We start from the raw sequence: 13,749 nt of genomic DNA, 5'->3' as shown, positions 1-13,749 counted from the left end.
TAAGGAATATGATGACAAGCAAACGAAGAATAGACCCATCAGGAAGAAACAAAACAAACCCACAATAAATCACTACTTCACATGCAGAAGAAGACACCCCAAAAGTATTGGCAAACATGTGGAGAACCTGTAGCCCTAAGATACTGCTAGGGGGAAAGCAAACGGCGGAGTAAGTGTGAAAAACCGTCTGGCAGTACCTCAAAATACTGAACATAAAAGTTTCCATGTGATGCAGTAATCCTATTCCTGGGTATATACCCAAGAGAACCGAACACTTAGGACCACATATCAAACCTTATGTAACTGTTCACAGCATCACTACTCACAACAGCCAAAGAGGGGAAACAAAATGCCCATCTGCTAATGAACAGCTGAGTCAGTCACAAAGGACCCCTTTCTGTAGAATTCCACTTACAGAAGACGTCCAGAAGAGTTCAGAAAATGGGCGTGACTACCAAGTATGCAGTTTCTCTTAAGGTGACAAAAATGTTTCACACTTTACCGAGGTGACGGGTGCACAATTCTGTGAATACACTGAAAACCACTAGACTGTTTTCTTTTGTGTGGTAAGTGAACTGTGTATGCAGGCATTGTAGGATGTGAGTTATTTCTCAATTAAACTGTTATCCAAGCAGGCGACGGTGCTTCTCTCTCGATGACTTACTCAGGTTCCAGTCAGAAATCGTGTCGTCATCATCAATCTCATCGTCGTCGTCCTCCTCCTCTTCAATTCCGTCTTCATCATGCTGCTGAGCCACGGTCCTCGATCGATGAAACCGTGGCCTTATATCTTGTTCACTATCAGGGATTGTTTCATCTTCTTCAACATCACCCTGTGTATTTTTTAAAAGGAAAATTCTGGTTATATTCATTGTAAGCTAATAGTATGTATATGGGTACAAGAATGAGAATATTCACAGAGAGTATGACGCATGCTTCTGAAATACGGTTGACACTTGAACAGTATGGGTGTGTACTGCATGTCCAGTTCAAACAGGATGCAGATTTCTCTCCAGTAAACGAAGTATTAGACGACTGCATAATCTGTGGTTGGTTGAATTTGCAGATATGGAACCATGGACACGAAGGGCCAACTGTGAAGTTGTACAGGGATTTTTGACTGCACTGGAGGTCAGTGCCCCTAACATCCCATTGTTCAAGGGTCAACTGCATACATCTTCTGCTTGCCCCTGTGTAGAAAATAGTTCGTTGTGAAGGCGAGAATAGGCTATCACATAACCCATGTTAGATTATCAGGGACTTTCAACCACATAAGACCATGTCCCAACATCTGGTATAATCTAGAGTATCTGAATCAAGTTCAGAACATATTTAAGATGATTTTAAAATGAACCCCAAACAGTCAGAATTAACAGGAAATTCATGCTAATTCCACTAGTGTCACCATCTAGTTAAGTTTCAATTAAGCCAGACTCTACTGCCAGCCAAATTCATTATGTTTGCTTCTACCTTTGAACTCCATAGCATATTATATAACAGAAAGCCTATTTAAATAGAGCCTACTCTAAATAAATGTCCTATTAGTCAAATTCAAAGATCTATAAGTCAATGAAAATAAACATCCTTATTCATCAGGGAATAGTTTCCTTACCTTAAGTAGGATAATATCTATATCTGAATACTTCATGCCATTCACTAACACAGGGATCAACCTATAAAGACAGAAATTCATGAAACAAAGATCTAAAGATCTCAAGGTCTCAACCACCTCATGAATACTAATAATACCACCACTACTGTTAATACTGCCTTATAGCACATTCTATGTATGCCCTTCTCCAATGATGAGTTCTCCAAATATGCATCTCAGAACTTTTACATACTCATGCATAGAATCTACTGGATGGAACTTTAGAGTGGACAAGATAGCTTGTCAAGAGTGCTTAAAAATAAAAACAATAATTTTTTTTTTTTTTGCAATTTCTCCCCTAAGAGTTTATCCCAAATACATGAATGAACATTCCCAATTCTTAAAGACTGATGTTCCGTGATGCAAGACTAAGAACAATGAAAACAATTTAAATGTTCATCACTAAGGACCTGGTTAAAAATAAATTACAACTGGGAATTTCTCAGCAGTCCAGTGGTTAGAACTCTGCTTTCACTGTAGGGGCTGGGTTTTAATCCCTGGTTGGGGAACTAAGATCCTGCTAGGATCTTATTTTTGGATGCACACAGTTATAAACAAAGAAATAAATGACAATGAAATTTCAAAAACAAAAAACCACAGGTGCAAAATACATAAAGCTCATATCCATTTGAGTTAAAAACAATGAGATTCCTAGCCACAGCAATCAGACAAGAAAAAGAAATAAAGGATGCATTCCTATATACTAACAACAAAAGATCAGAAAGAGAAATTAAGGAAATAATCCCATTTACCATTACATCAAAAAGAAGAATACCAAAGAATAAACCTACTCAAGGAGGCAAAAGACCAGTACTCAAAAACTATAAGATACTGATGAAAGAAATAAAAAAATGACACAGATGGAGAGTTATCCCATGTTCTTTGATTAGAAGAATCACTATTGTCAAAATGACTACACCACCTAAAGCTATCTACAGATTCATTGCAATCCCTATCAAGTTACCAATGATACTTTCCACAGAACTAGAACAAATAATCTCACAATTTGTATGAAAACACAAAAGACCCTGAATAGCCAGAGCAATCTTGAGAAAGAAAACAAAGTTGGAGGAATCAGGCTCCCTGACTTCGGACTATACTCCAACACTAGGGTAATCAAAACAGCATGGTGCTGGCACAAAACAGGAATGTAGTTCAGTGAAACCGGATAGTAAGTCCAGAGATAAACCCACGTATCTACGGTCACCTAATCCATGACAAAGAAGGTAAGAATATACAATGGAGAAAAATGTCTTCAATAAGTGGTGCCAGGAAGAGTGGACAGCTACACATGCGAAAGAATGAAATGAATCACTCCCTAACACCATACACAAAAATAAACTTAAAATGGATTAAAGACCTAAATTTAAGACCAGACACTATAAAACTCATAGAGGAAAGCATAGGTAGAACACTCTGACATAAACTGCAGCATGATCTTTTTTGATCCACCTCCCAGAATAATGAAAATAACAAAAACAAACAAATGGGACTTAAACTTTAAAATGCTTCTGTACAGCAAAGGAAACCATTAATAAAATGAAAAGACAACCCTCAGAATGAGAGAAAATATTTGCAAACAAAGCACACAACAAGGAATTAATCTCTAAAACACACAAATAGCTCATGCAGCTCAAAAAAAAAAAAAAAAGACACAAACAACCCAATCAAAAAGTGGAAGATCTAAATAGACATTTCTCCAAAGACATACCATGTGCCAAAAAAAGCACATGAAAAGCAGCTCACCATAAAAAAGAACAAAAATAATGCCATTTGCAGCAACATGGACAGACCTAGAGATTGTCATACAGAGTGAAGTTAAGTCAGAGAGAGAGAAAGACAAATATCATATTGCTTATATGTGGTAAGAAAAAAAAAGGTACAAATTAACTTACAAAACAGAAATAAAGTCACAGATGCAGAAAACACACTTATAGTCATGGGCGCGGGGGTGGGGGGTGTTGGGCAGGATAAATTGGGAGATTGGGATTGATTAAATAAATATAGTTTTATATAAAATGGGTTTCCCATGTGGCACAGTGGTCAAGAATCCACCTGCTAATTCAGGAGATATAAGAGATGTAGGTTTGATCCCTAGGTCAGAAAGATCCCCTAGAGAAGGAAATGGCAACCTACTCTAGTACTCTTGCCTGGGAAACCCCATGGACAGAGGAGCCTGGTGGACTACAGTCCATGGGGTCACAAAAGAGTTGGACGTGACTGAGTATGACGACGATATATAAAATACAGGACTAAGTAGAGCACAGGGAACTCTACTTAAAATTCTGTAATGGCCTGTATGGAAAAAGAACCTAAAAATGAGTGATATATGTGCATGTGTAACTGATTCACTTTGCCGCACATCTGAAGCTAACAGAACACTGTAAACCAACTAACCTCCAATAAAAACTTATTTAAAAAATAAGATTAGCTATATAATTACTTATATACACAGACTAACTAGGAAAGCTACACAATAAACTGGTATCTTCAGAGGTGAGTAGGCTAAAAAGGGACAATACCCATCTTCTACTTTATTTCTAAATGGCTGACATTTTTACAATGAGCCTACATTCAGTATTTCTATTCCTTTTAATAAAAGAGATGATAGTGTTTAAAATATAAAAACAGAAAATTTGAAGGATTTTATTCAAAAGAAATAATGAAAAAAGAAAAAAGAGCTCTATGGACATAGCCTACCATAGTCTGATAAAAGTTTGGAAATTTTAATTTTAATTTCTTAAGAAATTTTCAATAATAGCTAAGTTAGGATATTATATTCAATCTTAAATATTATGTAGTCACCAAAAGAGAACCATGATGTCTGTAAACATGGGATTTCAGGTATACTGAAATATTCATGACTAGTTAAAAAAAATATGTATCAAAACACGTTAGGTAAAGGTCAAAATACTAACTTTAGTTCCTCTTGCAGCTATGAGGGTTTTTATCTTTGACAGGTTTCTTAAACTTTGTTTTCTCACTGTTCAACCTTACACACTAAAATGAGTCTAATGAGAACAAAAGGTAGGAGAATACTCTGGAAACATGTAACAATGTCCACAGCCTGCTGCTTCCAAATTCTATCTTTAATTGTCCTGGGTGGCATGGGAAAAGAATGAATAGGCAAAAGAAATTCATATTCATATGAGTACCAGCTGTGGGCTTATTAATAAAGCAACTTCTTTATAACCTAGTGAGAAAGGTATAATGATCCCTATTTTACAGATGAGTAAGCTAAGGTTCAGGCTTCCCAGGTGGCTCAGTGGTAAAGAATCCACCTGCCAATGCAAGACGTGCAGTTTGATCCCTGGGTCGGCAAGATCCCCTGGAGGAGGGCATGGCAACCCACTCCAGTATTCTTGCCTGGAGAATCCCATGGACAGAGGAGCCTGGTGGGCTACAGTCCACAGAGTTGCAAAAGAGTTGGACACAGCTAAGTGACTGAGTAAAGAATTGTTAAAAAGCTTTCTCCTGAAGCCTCATGTTTTAGAAAACAAGAAGATAATTTTAATGCAACATCATGGAAAGGCAATGACGTTAATACCAACAATGAATGTTTACTGAGTACTTGGCACTGGGTTAATTGTTTTATATGGACCAATTCATTAATAAGCCCCAGGAGATATTAATGTATTATGTGTAAAAATAAAGGTGGGAAAAAAGCAAAATAATTCTGGTGAAAAAAGACCTGTTCTACCAGATAACAAATGCTCAATAACCAAAAGAACATACTACTGGCTAAAAACTACAACAAAACCACACAGTATAGCCCAGAAACAGATAAAAGAATTTAATCCTATTCTTTGTTACATTAATGTTTTCTATGTGAAATAAGAGATCTCATTTTCATCTCATCTCATCAACTGCTGCTGCTGCTAAGTTGCTTCAGTCCTGTCCGACTCTGTGTGACCCCACAGACGGCAGCCTACCAGGCTCCCCCATCCCTGGGATTCTGCAGGCAAGAACACTGGAGTGGGTTGCCATTTCCTTCTCCAATGCATGAAAGTGAAGTCGCTCACTTCACTTTCATGAGTCGTGTCCAACTCTTCGTGACCCCATGGACTGCAGCCTACCACGCTCCTCCGTCCATGGGATGTCCCATCCAAGAGTACTGGAGTGGGCTGCCATTGCCTTCTCCACATCTGATCAAAAGATCAGCTAAAACTGCTGATCGTTTAGCCTGCTACCAAGTTACTGGTTGCTTAAAAAAATTTGGATTTTATTAGGGTAATCAAAGAGACCACCAATCTATAACTGCTCTTATCATCTCCTAATGTTAGAGCTTAGGTTTGCATTAATAAAATCTCTTCAGCTTTATAAGACTTAATGTCTGTTTTTTATAAGACTTAGAATTATATGATCCAATAGTAAGAAACAAGTATACTGTACGAGTGGCATCACAAATTAGAGAGAAGAATAAATTTCCTGGTGGGGTGGAGGGTAAGTGGGGGGAATCCACTTAGCACACCTGACGCTTTACTCCCAAATAAATTCTAGATTGACCAGAATAAAATATAGGTGGAATGGTTTTCCTGGTAAGAACTGACTACGTGAAAATGAGAATATCCGAGTATACTAACTTCTGAAAAAAATGTGACTCCACTAATACAACATATTAAAACAAATGGTTATTTTTTGGCATATTAGATGGCTAAGATTAGAAAAACTGTGATTAATGGATGGCAAAAGTTGTGACAAGATGAGACACTGCTAGTGTATTATAAACTGGTCTAACTTCACTAGAGAACACCATGATGGAACAGTACTTCAAAGTTTAGACTAATGACATGGAGGAAAGGGCACAACTTATAATAACTGACAAGAGCCAACCACAAAACAGTAAATCAAAATTTTAAGCAGTAACTATAGATAGATGCCTTATTCATACTATCAAACTTGTTTCTTTCCAAAACACTAAATACATGACATCTGGTATACAGTATTTGGCATCCCAGGTAGCTCAGGCTCAGTGATAAAGGATCCACCTGCCAGTGCAGGAGATGTGGATTCGATCCCTGGGTTGGGAAGATCCCCTGGAGGAGGAAATGGCAACCCGTTCCAGAATTCTTGCCTGGGAAATTCCAAGGACAGGGGAGACTGGTGGGTTACAGTCCACTGAGTCAACCGAACATGCACACATGCATACAATGTTAACACAGAAAAAAAACACATTAAAAGACACACCAAAAACAACAACTGATTATTTAAGGGGGTAGAAATCCAATGGAGTTTAAGCTTTCATGTAGAAAGTTAAGTTTATGAGCCTGTATTTTATTTTCAAAAGAATATGAGCACTACTTTTAAAAGTAACTGACTTTAATTGATTTCATATATATTTCATAAATCATTGCTATATACCTAAAAATAATAGTTTTACATCAAATTCAATTTATCTCAATACTGGAAAAATGTATTTAAAAAACTGACCTAACAGCATTCATTGGGTTAAAAATAGACTTAACAATATGTTAACCAAAAACTGCTTAGCATAACTAGTAAGAAGACCTTTGGAGGGGGGAAAAGAGTCCATAGTCAAAATTACAAGATTATAAAAAACTGCCATGGGTTATCCAAAGTAAGTTATAATTCACAGCAGAAACCACCCTCATGTAGTTTAGAAAACAAAAGGAATTGCTTCTTAAATAAATGTCTTTGCTTATACCATCAGTAAAATTAAGCTCAACTTTTTTAGAACTTTACCACCTGATGGCATAAGTATGCAATCTAAAAATATGAAAATGAGAAATCACTGTTAACAAGACAGCACTGGTAAGAAGAAATACTTACTTGGGAAGATGCCTTATGAGTACATCTTTGCATATTGGCTGCTCAGCCAAAGTGAGCCAAAATTCGCAGGCTTCTAAAGCCACATTTTCATCTTGATCTTGGGTCCTCTGTAGCATGTACTGTAAACAAGAGCCATAGTATTAATCAGTTTAAAGCATACAATTAAACCTAATCCAATTTTAGCACGTTAAGAGTCCTTTGCTATGGGCCTTACACTTTACAGCAGTTCTCAATTTAGGGTTTGGATTTTTTTTAAAAAGCTGCCTAACCAATTCTAAAAAGCAGCCAAACTTAAGAACTACTGTTTTAGAATGTTGCCTAATATAAAGTATCCAATTCATGTCTGTCTGCTTCCCAAAATAAACTCCATTAAACCTTTCATAAAATGGATAATCTTTTTATAATATAACTACCCAAACTGTCTCTTATAATTACAACTATCCCTTGAACCAACCAAGGATTGGGGTGCCAACCCTTCAAGCAGTCAAATAACCCACATATATAGCCAATCTTCCATATATACAGTTCTTCATCTGCAGTTTCAGCCAATCTTGGGTTATGCAGTACTGTAGTACATATTTAGTAAAAACAAAAAACAAAAAAAAAACTTCTGAGTGGACCCATGCAGTTAAAACCTGTGTTGTTCAAGGGTCAACTATATATACTAATACTTCCAATATTTAAGAAGATATATACATATTATACAAGATTTTTTTTTTTAAATAAAGTAGAGACATTTGTCAACTGCAATTTTTAGTTGCCAACAAAATAGGTTTATCATGTCTTGAACATACCAAGCCAAATTCATTTAGTTGGAAGAACATCTATCTGATCTATCTCCAAATCTATCCAAACCTACCCTCCGTTAAAAAAAAAATCTCAAAAACCAGGAAATTCCCTGGTGATACAGTGGCTAGGACTCGGTGCTTTCTCTGCTGGGGCCCTGGGTTTGATCCCTAGCCAGGGAACTAAGATCCAGCAAGCTGTGCAGCTTGGCAAACCCCACCCCTCCATAAAAACCTTACATGCAAAAATAAAAGAATCAAAAGCATGAATTCCCAATGTACCCGGGGCTGAAACTGGGGTCAAGTGATGAATTCTTGAATTAAACATCTCATATTACAAAATACAGCAACACAACTACTGTGATGGGTCACCCCCTCCCATGTCCTACTACAATGCTGAACATTGCTGAAGAAAGAACTGCAGCCTCACAAATTAGGTTCCCCAGGTGTGACATGACAAATGATAAAACATTTTCCTTAATTTTCTGGTTAACTCCAAACTCTCACGCAATTTTCAACCAACGCCACCTGATTCTTCTAAACATTTCAGAGAGAATAGGTTTATCAGCGAAAATGTCATTTATTCCCATTTTGCTGCTACGTATCCTTATCACTGTATCTATTTTTCCTAATGTTTTAGAAAAGGAATTGCTGAACATCATGAATGCTATCCTTCCTCTAACAGGTCTTAGAGATGCCATCCTTCAAGTACAACTATGTTCAGTAATATGAAAATTAGGCATGACTCTTCTAGCAATAATGAGTATTGCCCAATAAATTACACTGTCCTAATAATAAGTTGTTATTATGTATTCCTTACTTTCATTATGGCTGATCCGTGATCAATGTACTTATAATACCCTAATAAAATTATTTTAATCACATAAAAACTGAAAGAGAGCCTTTTAAAATCTAAATGGTCTACTAGAACTCACTATAACGGTTATGTATTTTTGACTTAGAAATCTCACTGTTACCATAAACCGAAAGTTGATCAGATCAACTTACCAGTAACGTGTAGAAAACAAACTTTTATCTACTACAATTTTATTGGCCTAAGTCCTACCTAGTAAATACAAATAATCTAAATATTTCCTAGTTACACTACAGTTAAAAGCTATCTACTTCTGTAAATTACTTTCCTCTCTATAACATCTTAAATCTCATGAAAGAAAAATAAAATCACCATAATGATAATTTATAATTTTAAGGCAATCATAACTAATTTTTATAGCCCCCCCCAAATGTGACAAATAAGAAAACAGTGATTTCATACTGTACGTTTTGTGCCCAAGAATTTCCTTGAGGGGAAGAGGAGGAGAAAAGTTTTTAAATTGCTTGTATTACCTCAACTATATTATGCATGTGAGGAAGCAGGCGATCCATTCGAACTTCAAGCAGCATCACAAGTGCCCGGCATACATTTTTCCGTACCTCTGGTTCTTCATCACCAGCCAAGGCGAAGAGATTCTATTGCACAAGAAAAATGTTCTTTTAGTTAAATATTCCAATATACTAGAAAGGTTTATACATAATATTATCTGCAAGGTGGTAATATTTAAAGAAACTCTAAGAAGATAGACTACAAATAAAGGCTTATGAATTAATTGGCCCACAGTATTAGATTGTAAAGACAAACACAGGAAGCTAACTGCCAAAAATTATGATTTCAGTAAATGATCTATAGCCATTCTTTCAAACAAGAGTATGAGTGGCTGTGTTTTGAAGTAATTTTTAGTTTGCGAGAATAAAACCATGTCATTAGGGCAGAGGAGCATTCATCCAGCTCACCCAGAAGTAAAGATAATTATTAAAATACAATCTGATTTACCCTTCAAAATTACTGTCGAGAGTATTCCTACCAACGATTCTTAACAGGTGCATATTCTATAAAAGCATCAACAATTGGGACATATATACTGAGAGGTTCTAACAACCTAACCCTAAACTGCTGTTCACTAAGTCAAACTATCAAAAAATAATAAAGGTAGCAATCAATCTTATGCTGTTCTTAACAAGATTCTCTAAAAGTGAAAATAAAAAAAAATCTGAATGGTTCTCAACTCCAAGATGTTGTTATTCAATTTTACAGATGGAGAGAGAAATGCAAGTTAGACATCATGTAACTTGCTAGCAAGTAGGGGATCTGAATTTGGTTTTCACAAAATTATGGGTAAGTCCACACCCATTTCACTATACCAACAAGCCTTCACTAGAAGTTGTCTCTTGAAGAGGTTCAAGTCGAGATGCGAGAAGAAAAAACAATAAGCCTTTCCTATCTCACTCCTGAGGTTTTACAGTATTTACATACAAACACACACACACAAATTGAAAGCAGCAAAAAAGAGCTAAAATAATTAAGTAAAATCCAATGTGTCCCACTGCTTCTTCCCAGGACCACAGAAACGTCTCCAAATAGATGAATCTGAAATCTTATTATAAAGAAAGGGAAAGACAATAGAATAATTTAAATATCAAATGTGACAGTATGTTATATTTTAAGAGCTTTAATTTCTCCAAATCCTGCCTTTATTTCTGAGGCTTTCAAAACTCTGTAGTTGCACTTTTAATTTTACATGGTCGGAAATAGTACTGTTTTTCCAGCAGGTGCTGCTTATATACAATCTTTCATTAAATTTGATGCTGTCTTACACATGAATACCCAGCTTTATCAAGGTATGTTATAGCCATGTATTAGTAACCAATACGCTTTTCATCAATCAACCCTGAGTATTCATTGGAAGGACTAATGCTGAAGCTCCAATACTTCGGCTACCTGATATGAAAACCCAACTCATTGGAAAAACCCTGATGCTGGGAAAGACTGAGGGCATGATAAGCAGGGGTGACAGAGACTTGAGACGGTTGGATGGCATCACTGACTCAATGAAGAGGAGTCTGAGCAAACTCCAGGAGACAGTGAAGGACAGAAAAACCTGGTGTGCTACAGTCCATAGAATCACAAAGAGTTGGACACAACTTAGCAACTGAACAACAACACTTTTCCTCAGTACCATCAGACTTAGCAGGCATGACTTCAATCCCTGATAAAAACACTGGTAACTGAAGACGAGGATGAAGAACTGGGTGAAATTTATTGTATCATCAAGCAGCAAAGAAGTGTTAATATGGTATTTAACACTAATGGAAAATAATTTTAAATGTCAGGAAATGTTCTTGTTCCATTTGCTAAGTATGGTCCTGTGGAGTTTTTATTTTCAGAAAATTTTATTCTAAATTACATCTCTGTATAAGATGCTGGTGTCTCCATCACTATTCTCTTTAATAAGCTATGAAAGAACACTACTGAATGGAAATACTATTGTAATTGCAACAAAAACTACTACTGCTTCTAAAAATAATAGCAGTAGCTAGCATGTGGAGTGCTTACTTTCCATCAGGCACTGTTCCATTTTTAGCAAATACCTTTGTAACAATCCAACAAAGTAGGTCTATTATTATTAAAAACTGAAAATACCAGTTAAATGAGGTGCCCAAGGTTAACAGCTACCAAGTTGTGGAGCTGGGATCTGAACACAGGCAGTCTTACTCTCCAGACTTCTACTACTACCTATATTAGATGTAGTTCACTACCCTCTATCCCAAACTAGACTGAAACACCCTGAAGCATAAAATTTCTTAATGTATTGTTAGCACCAAGCACAGTAGGTACTCAGCAAAATGCATTTAAGATGCATGATTTTGTTTCAATTTTCAAATGGCTCAAGGACTCTAATGGCTACTACTTGTAGTTGATTGGTAGATATTTAAGAAAGAAGTTTGTCAATTTAAGTGATAAGGAAAAAAAGACAATTTCTCCTCAGCTCTTTCTGGTAATTTCCGAACAGGAATACCAGCAGTATGGTCTCTGGAGGCTCTTTTGTTTTTTTTAAAGAACAGCTGAAAAGGAATAGACTATTTAATTAAATTTCACTTGATGAAAATAAAAGTGAAATACTTAAGGAATTTTAATAACCCTTTCAAACTCGCTGTTACCAAGCAGAAGTTCTGAAAACAAACTCCACTGCTTAGAGCTGAATGGCCAAAAAACTGCATCTGTCGTCTTTCTGCTTTTATTAAAAAGTAACTTCAGAAATGCTCACTAAGATGCGTCAATTCTTCTCCCAAACCTCTCATTTTACACTCACAACCAATGCAAAAAATAGAAGTACTATCCTTTCAGTCTAAACCTTCAGATTCTTTATCAAATTAAGTTTGTTCAATCTCTTCATGTTCCTATCACAAATGAGCTTGGAGGTTTAGTTTCCATATGCAACTTGAATAGTATACTGAAGCAGAAATTTTTATAATCAAGGTATCAAACAAACATATATCACAATGTTTATACAAGTAAAAAACTCAGTATGAGAGGAAAAGTAGTTTTTTTTTCCAGTTAATGAGAATTATAAACTTTATACTGTATCCAACTTTAATACTATCACAATTTAAATATTGCCAGTTCATAATTACAAGTTATTTATAAAATAAAACTATATGCAATTAACATTGTCCAACCTTCTCAAAAGTAAGGTGGGGGTGGGAGGGAGGAAAATCTTACCTCAATAAAGGAATCAATGTGCATCATCAGAGCTTGAGTTCTACTGATGATAAACTGATTCACACATGCAACAGCATGAGACCTAGAAACAAAATTTAAAATATGTTCACTGAAGCTTTTTTCCATTTACAGAAGACTGGCAAGAATTTAAATATTCGTCCATAAAAATATTATGGTGTATGTATAGCCATATGCACACACACACCATTAAGAAGACTGAGTCAAAATTCTCTATGTATTAACGTATCCTTCACATTCTTTCTGTGTCAAGTGAAAAATCCAGGTTGTGGAGCAATAACTTGTAAGAAAGTGTAAAAGTGTCTGAAAGGACATGTTCACTCTCAAGAGTGGGAGGTTGGTTGGGGATGTAATGAGAATTATTTGAGATTTAAAAACAATGGGTATGCATTCCTTTCGAAAGGGCTTCCCAGGTGGCTCAGCAGTAAAGAATCCACCTGCAACATAGGAGATGTAGGTTCGATCCCTGGGTTGGGAAGATCCCCCAGAGGAGGGCATGGCAACCCACTCCAGTATTCTTGCCGGGAGAATCCCATGAACAGAAGAGCCTGGTGGGCTACAGTCCTTGGGGTCGCAAAGAGGTGGACATGACTTAGTGACTGAGCACATGTGCAATCACAAAAGTACTAGGTAATGCAAAATAAGGGAGTGGTCAGGGTTGCATCAGTTTATAAATGAATTTAATACTGACTATATAGATACCTTATTTTTGGACTACTGTGCTTGAAGAACTGTAAAAATTTGGGAATCATGAAGTTGAGAGGACGATCTAAAACATCACTATCTAAAATCTCAGCAGAATCTTCACAAATTTTCTGAAGGGCACCAAATGCTCCCTGTAAAAGACATTTCAATTATTAGAATTAAAAATGAAGACATTTTAGAAGCAAATTGAGGAATATTAACTTATTTGTATGGATTAACGTTCTCAGCCCACAAAAAATCTG

General features: G+C 36.2%; 1 protein-coding gene across 15 annotated transcripts in view; it reads right to left on the bottom strand.

The window, feature by feature from the left end:
• TNPO1 (transportin 1) overlaps positions 1 to 13,749 on the bottom strand; it is a 91,121-nt gene that overhangs the window by 22,563 nt on the left and 54,809 nt on the right. For 14 of the 15 annotated variants that reach the window (XR_014061777.1, XR_014061780.1, XR_014061778.1 and 11 more), the window contains exons 6-11: positions 13,505 to 13,638; positions 12,785 to 12,866; positions 9,574 to 9,696; positions 7,442 to 7,560; positions 1,613 to 1,673; positions 665 to 833 (exon numbers count right to left, since the gene is read on the bottom strand). Coding sequence is in view for 9 of the 15 variants with exons in the window: in XM_081518519.1 (XP_081374645.1) it covers positions 665 to 833; positions 1,613 to 1,673; positions 7,442 to 7,560; positions 9,574 to 9,696; positions 12,785 to 12,866; positions 13,505 to 13,638 (688 nt within the window). In the remaining 6 variants the exon portion in view is untranslated. Of the gene's footprint in view, positions 1 to 664; positions 834 to 1,612; positions 1,674 to 7,441; positions 7,561 to 9,573; positions 9,697 to 12,784; positions 12,894 to 13,464; positions 13,639 to 13,749 lie in introns of all 15 variants that reach the window. The other variant, XR_014061782.1, reaches the window with a different exon arrangement.

The sequence above is a fragment of the Giraffa tippelskirchi genome, chromosome 8 (assembly GCF_054371585.1).
Source record: "Giraffa tippelskirchi isolate mGirTip1 chromosome 8, T2T-mGirTip1v1.2.pri, whole genome shotgun sequence".
Taxonomy (NCBI): Eukaryota; Metazoa; Chordata; class Mammalia; order Artiodactyla; family Giraffidae; genus Giraffa; species Giraffa tippelskirchi.
The sequence above is the reverse complement of the archived record's forward strand: the minus strand, read 5'-3'. Positions and strand labels throughout refer to the sequence as shown.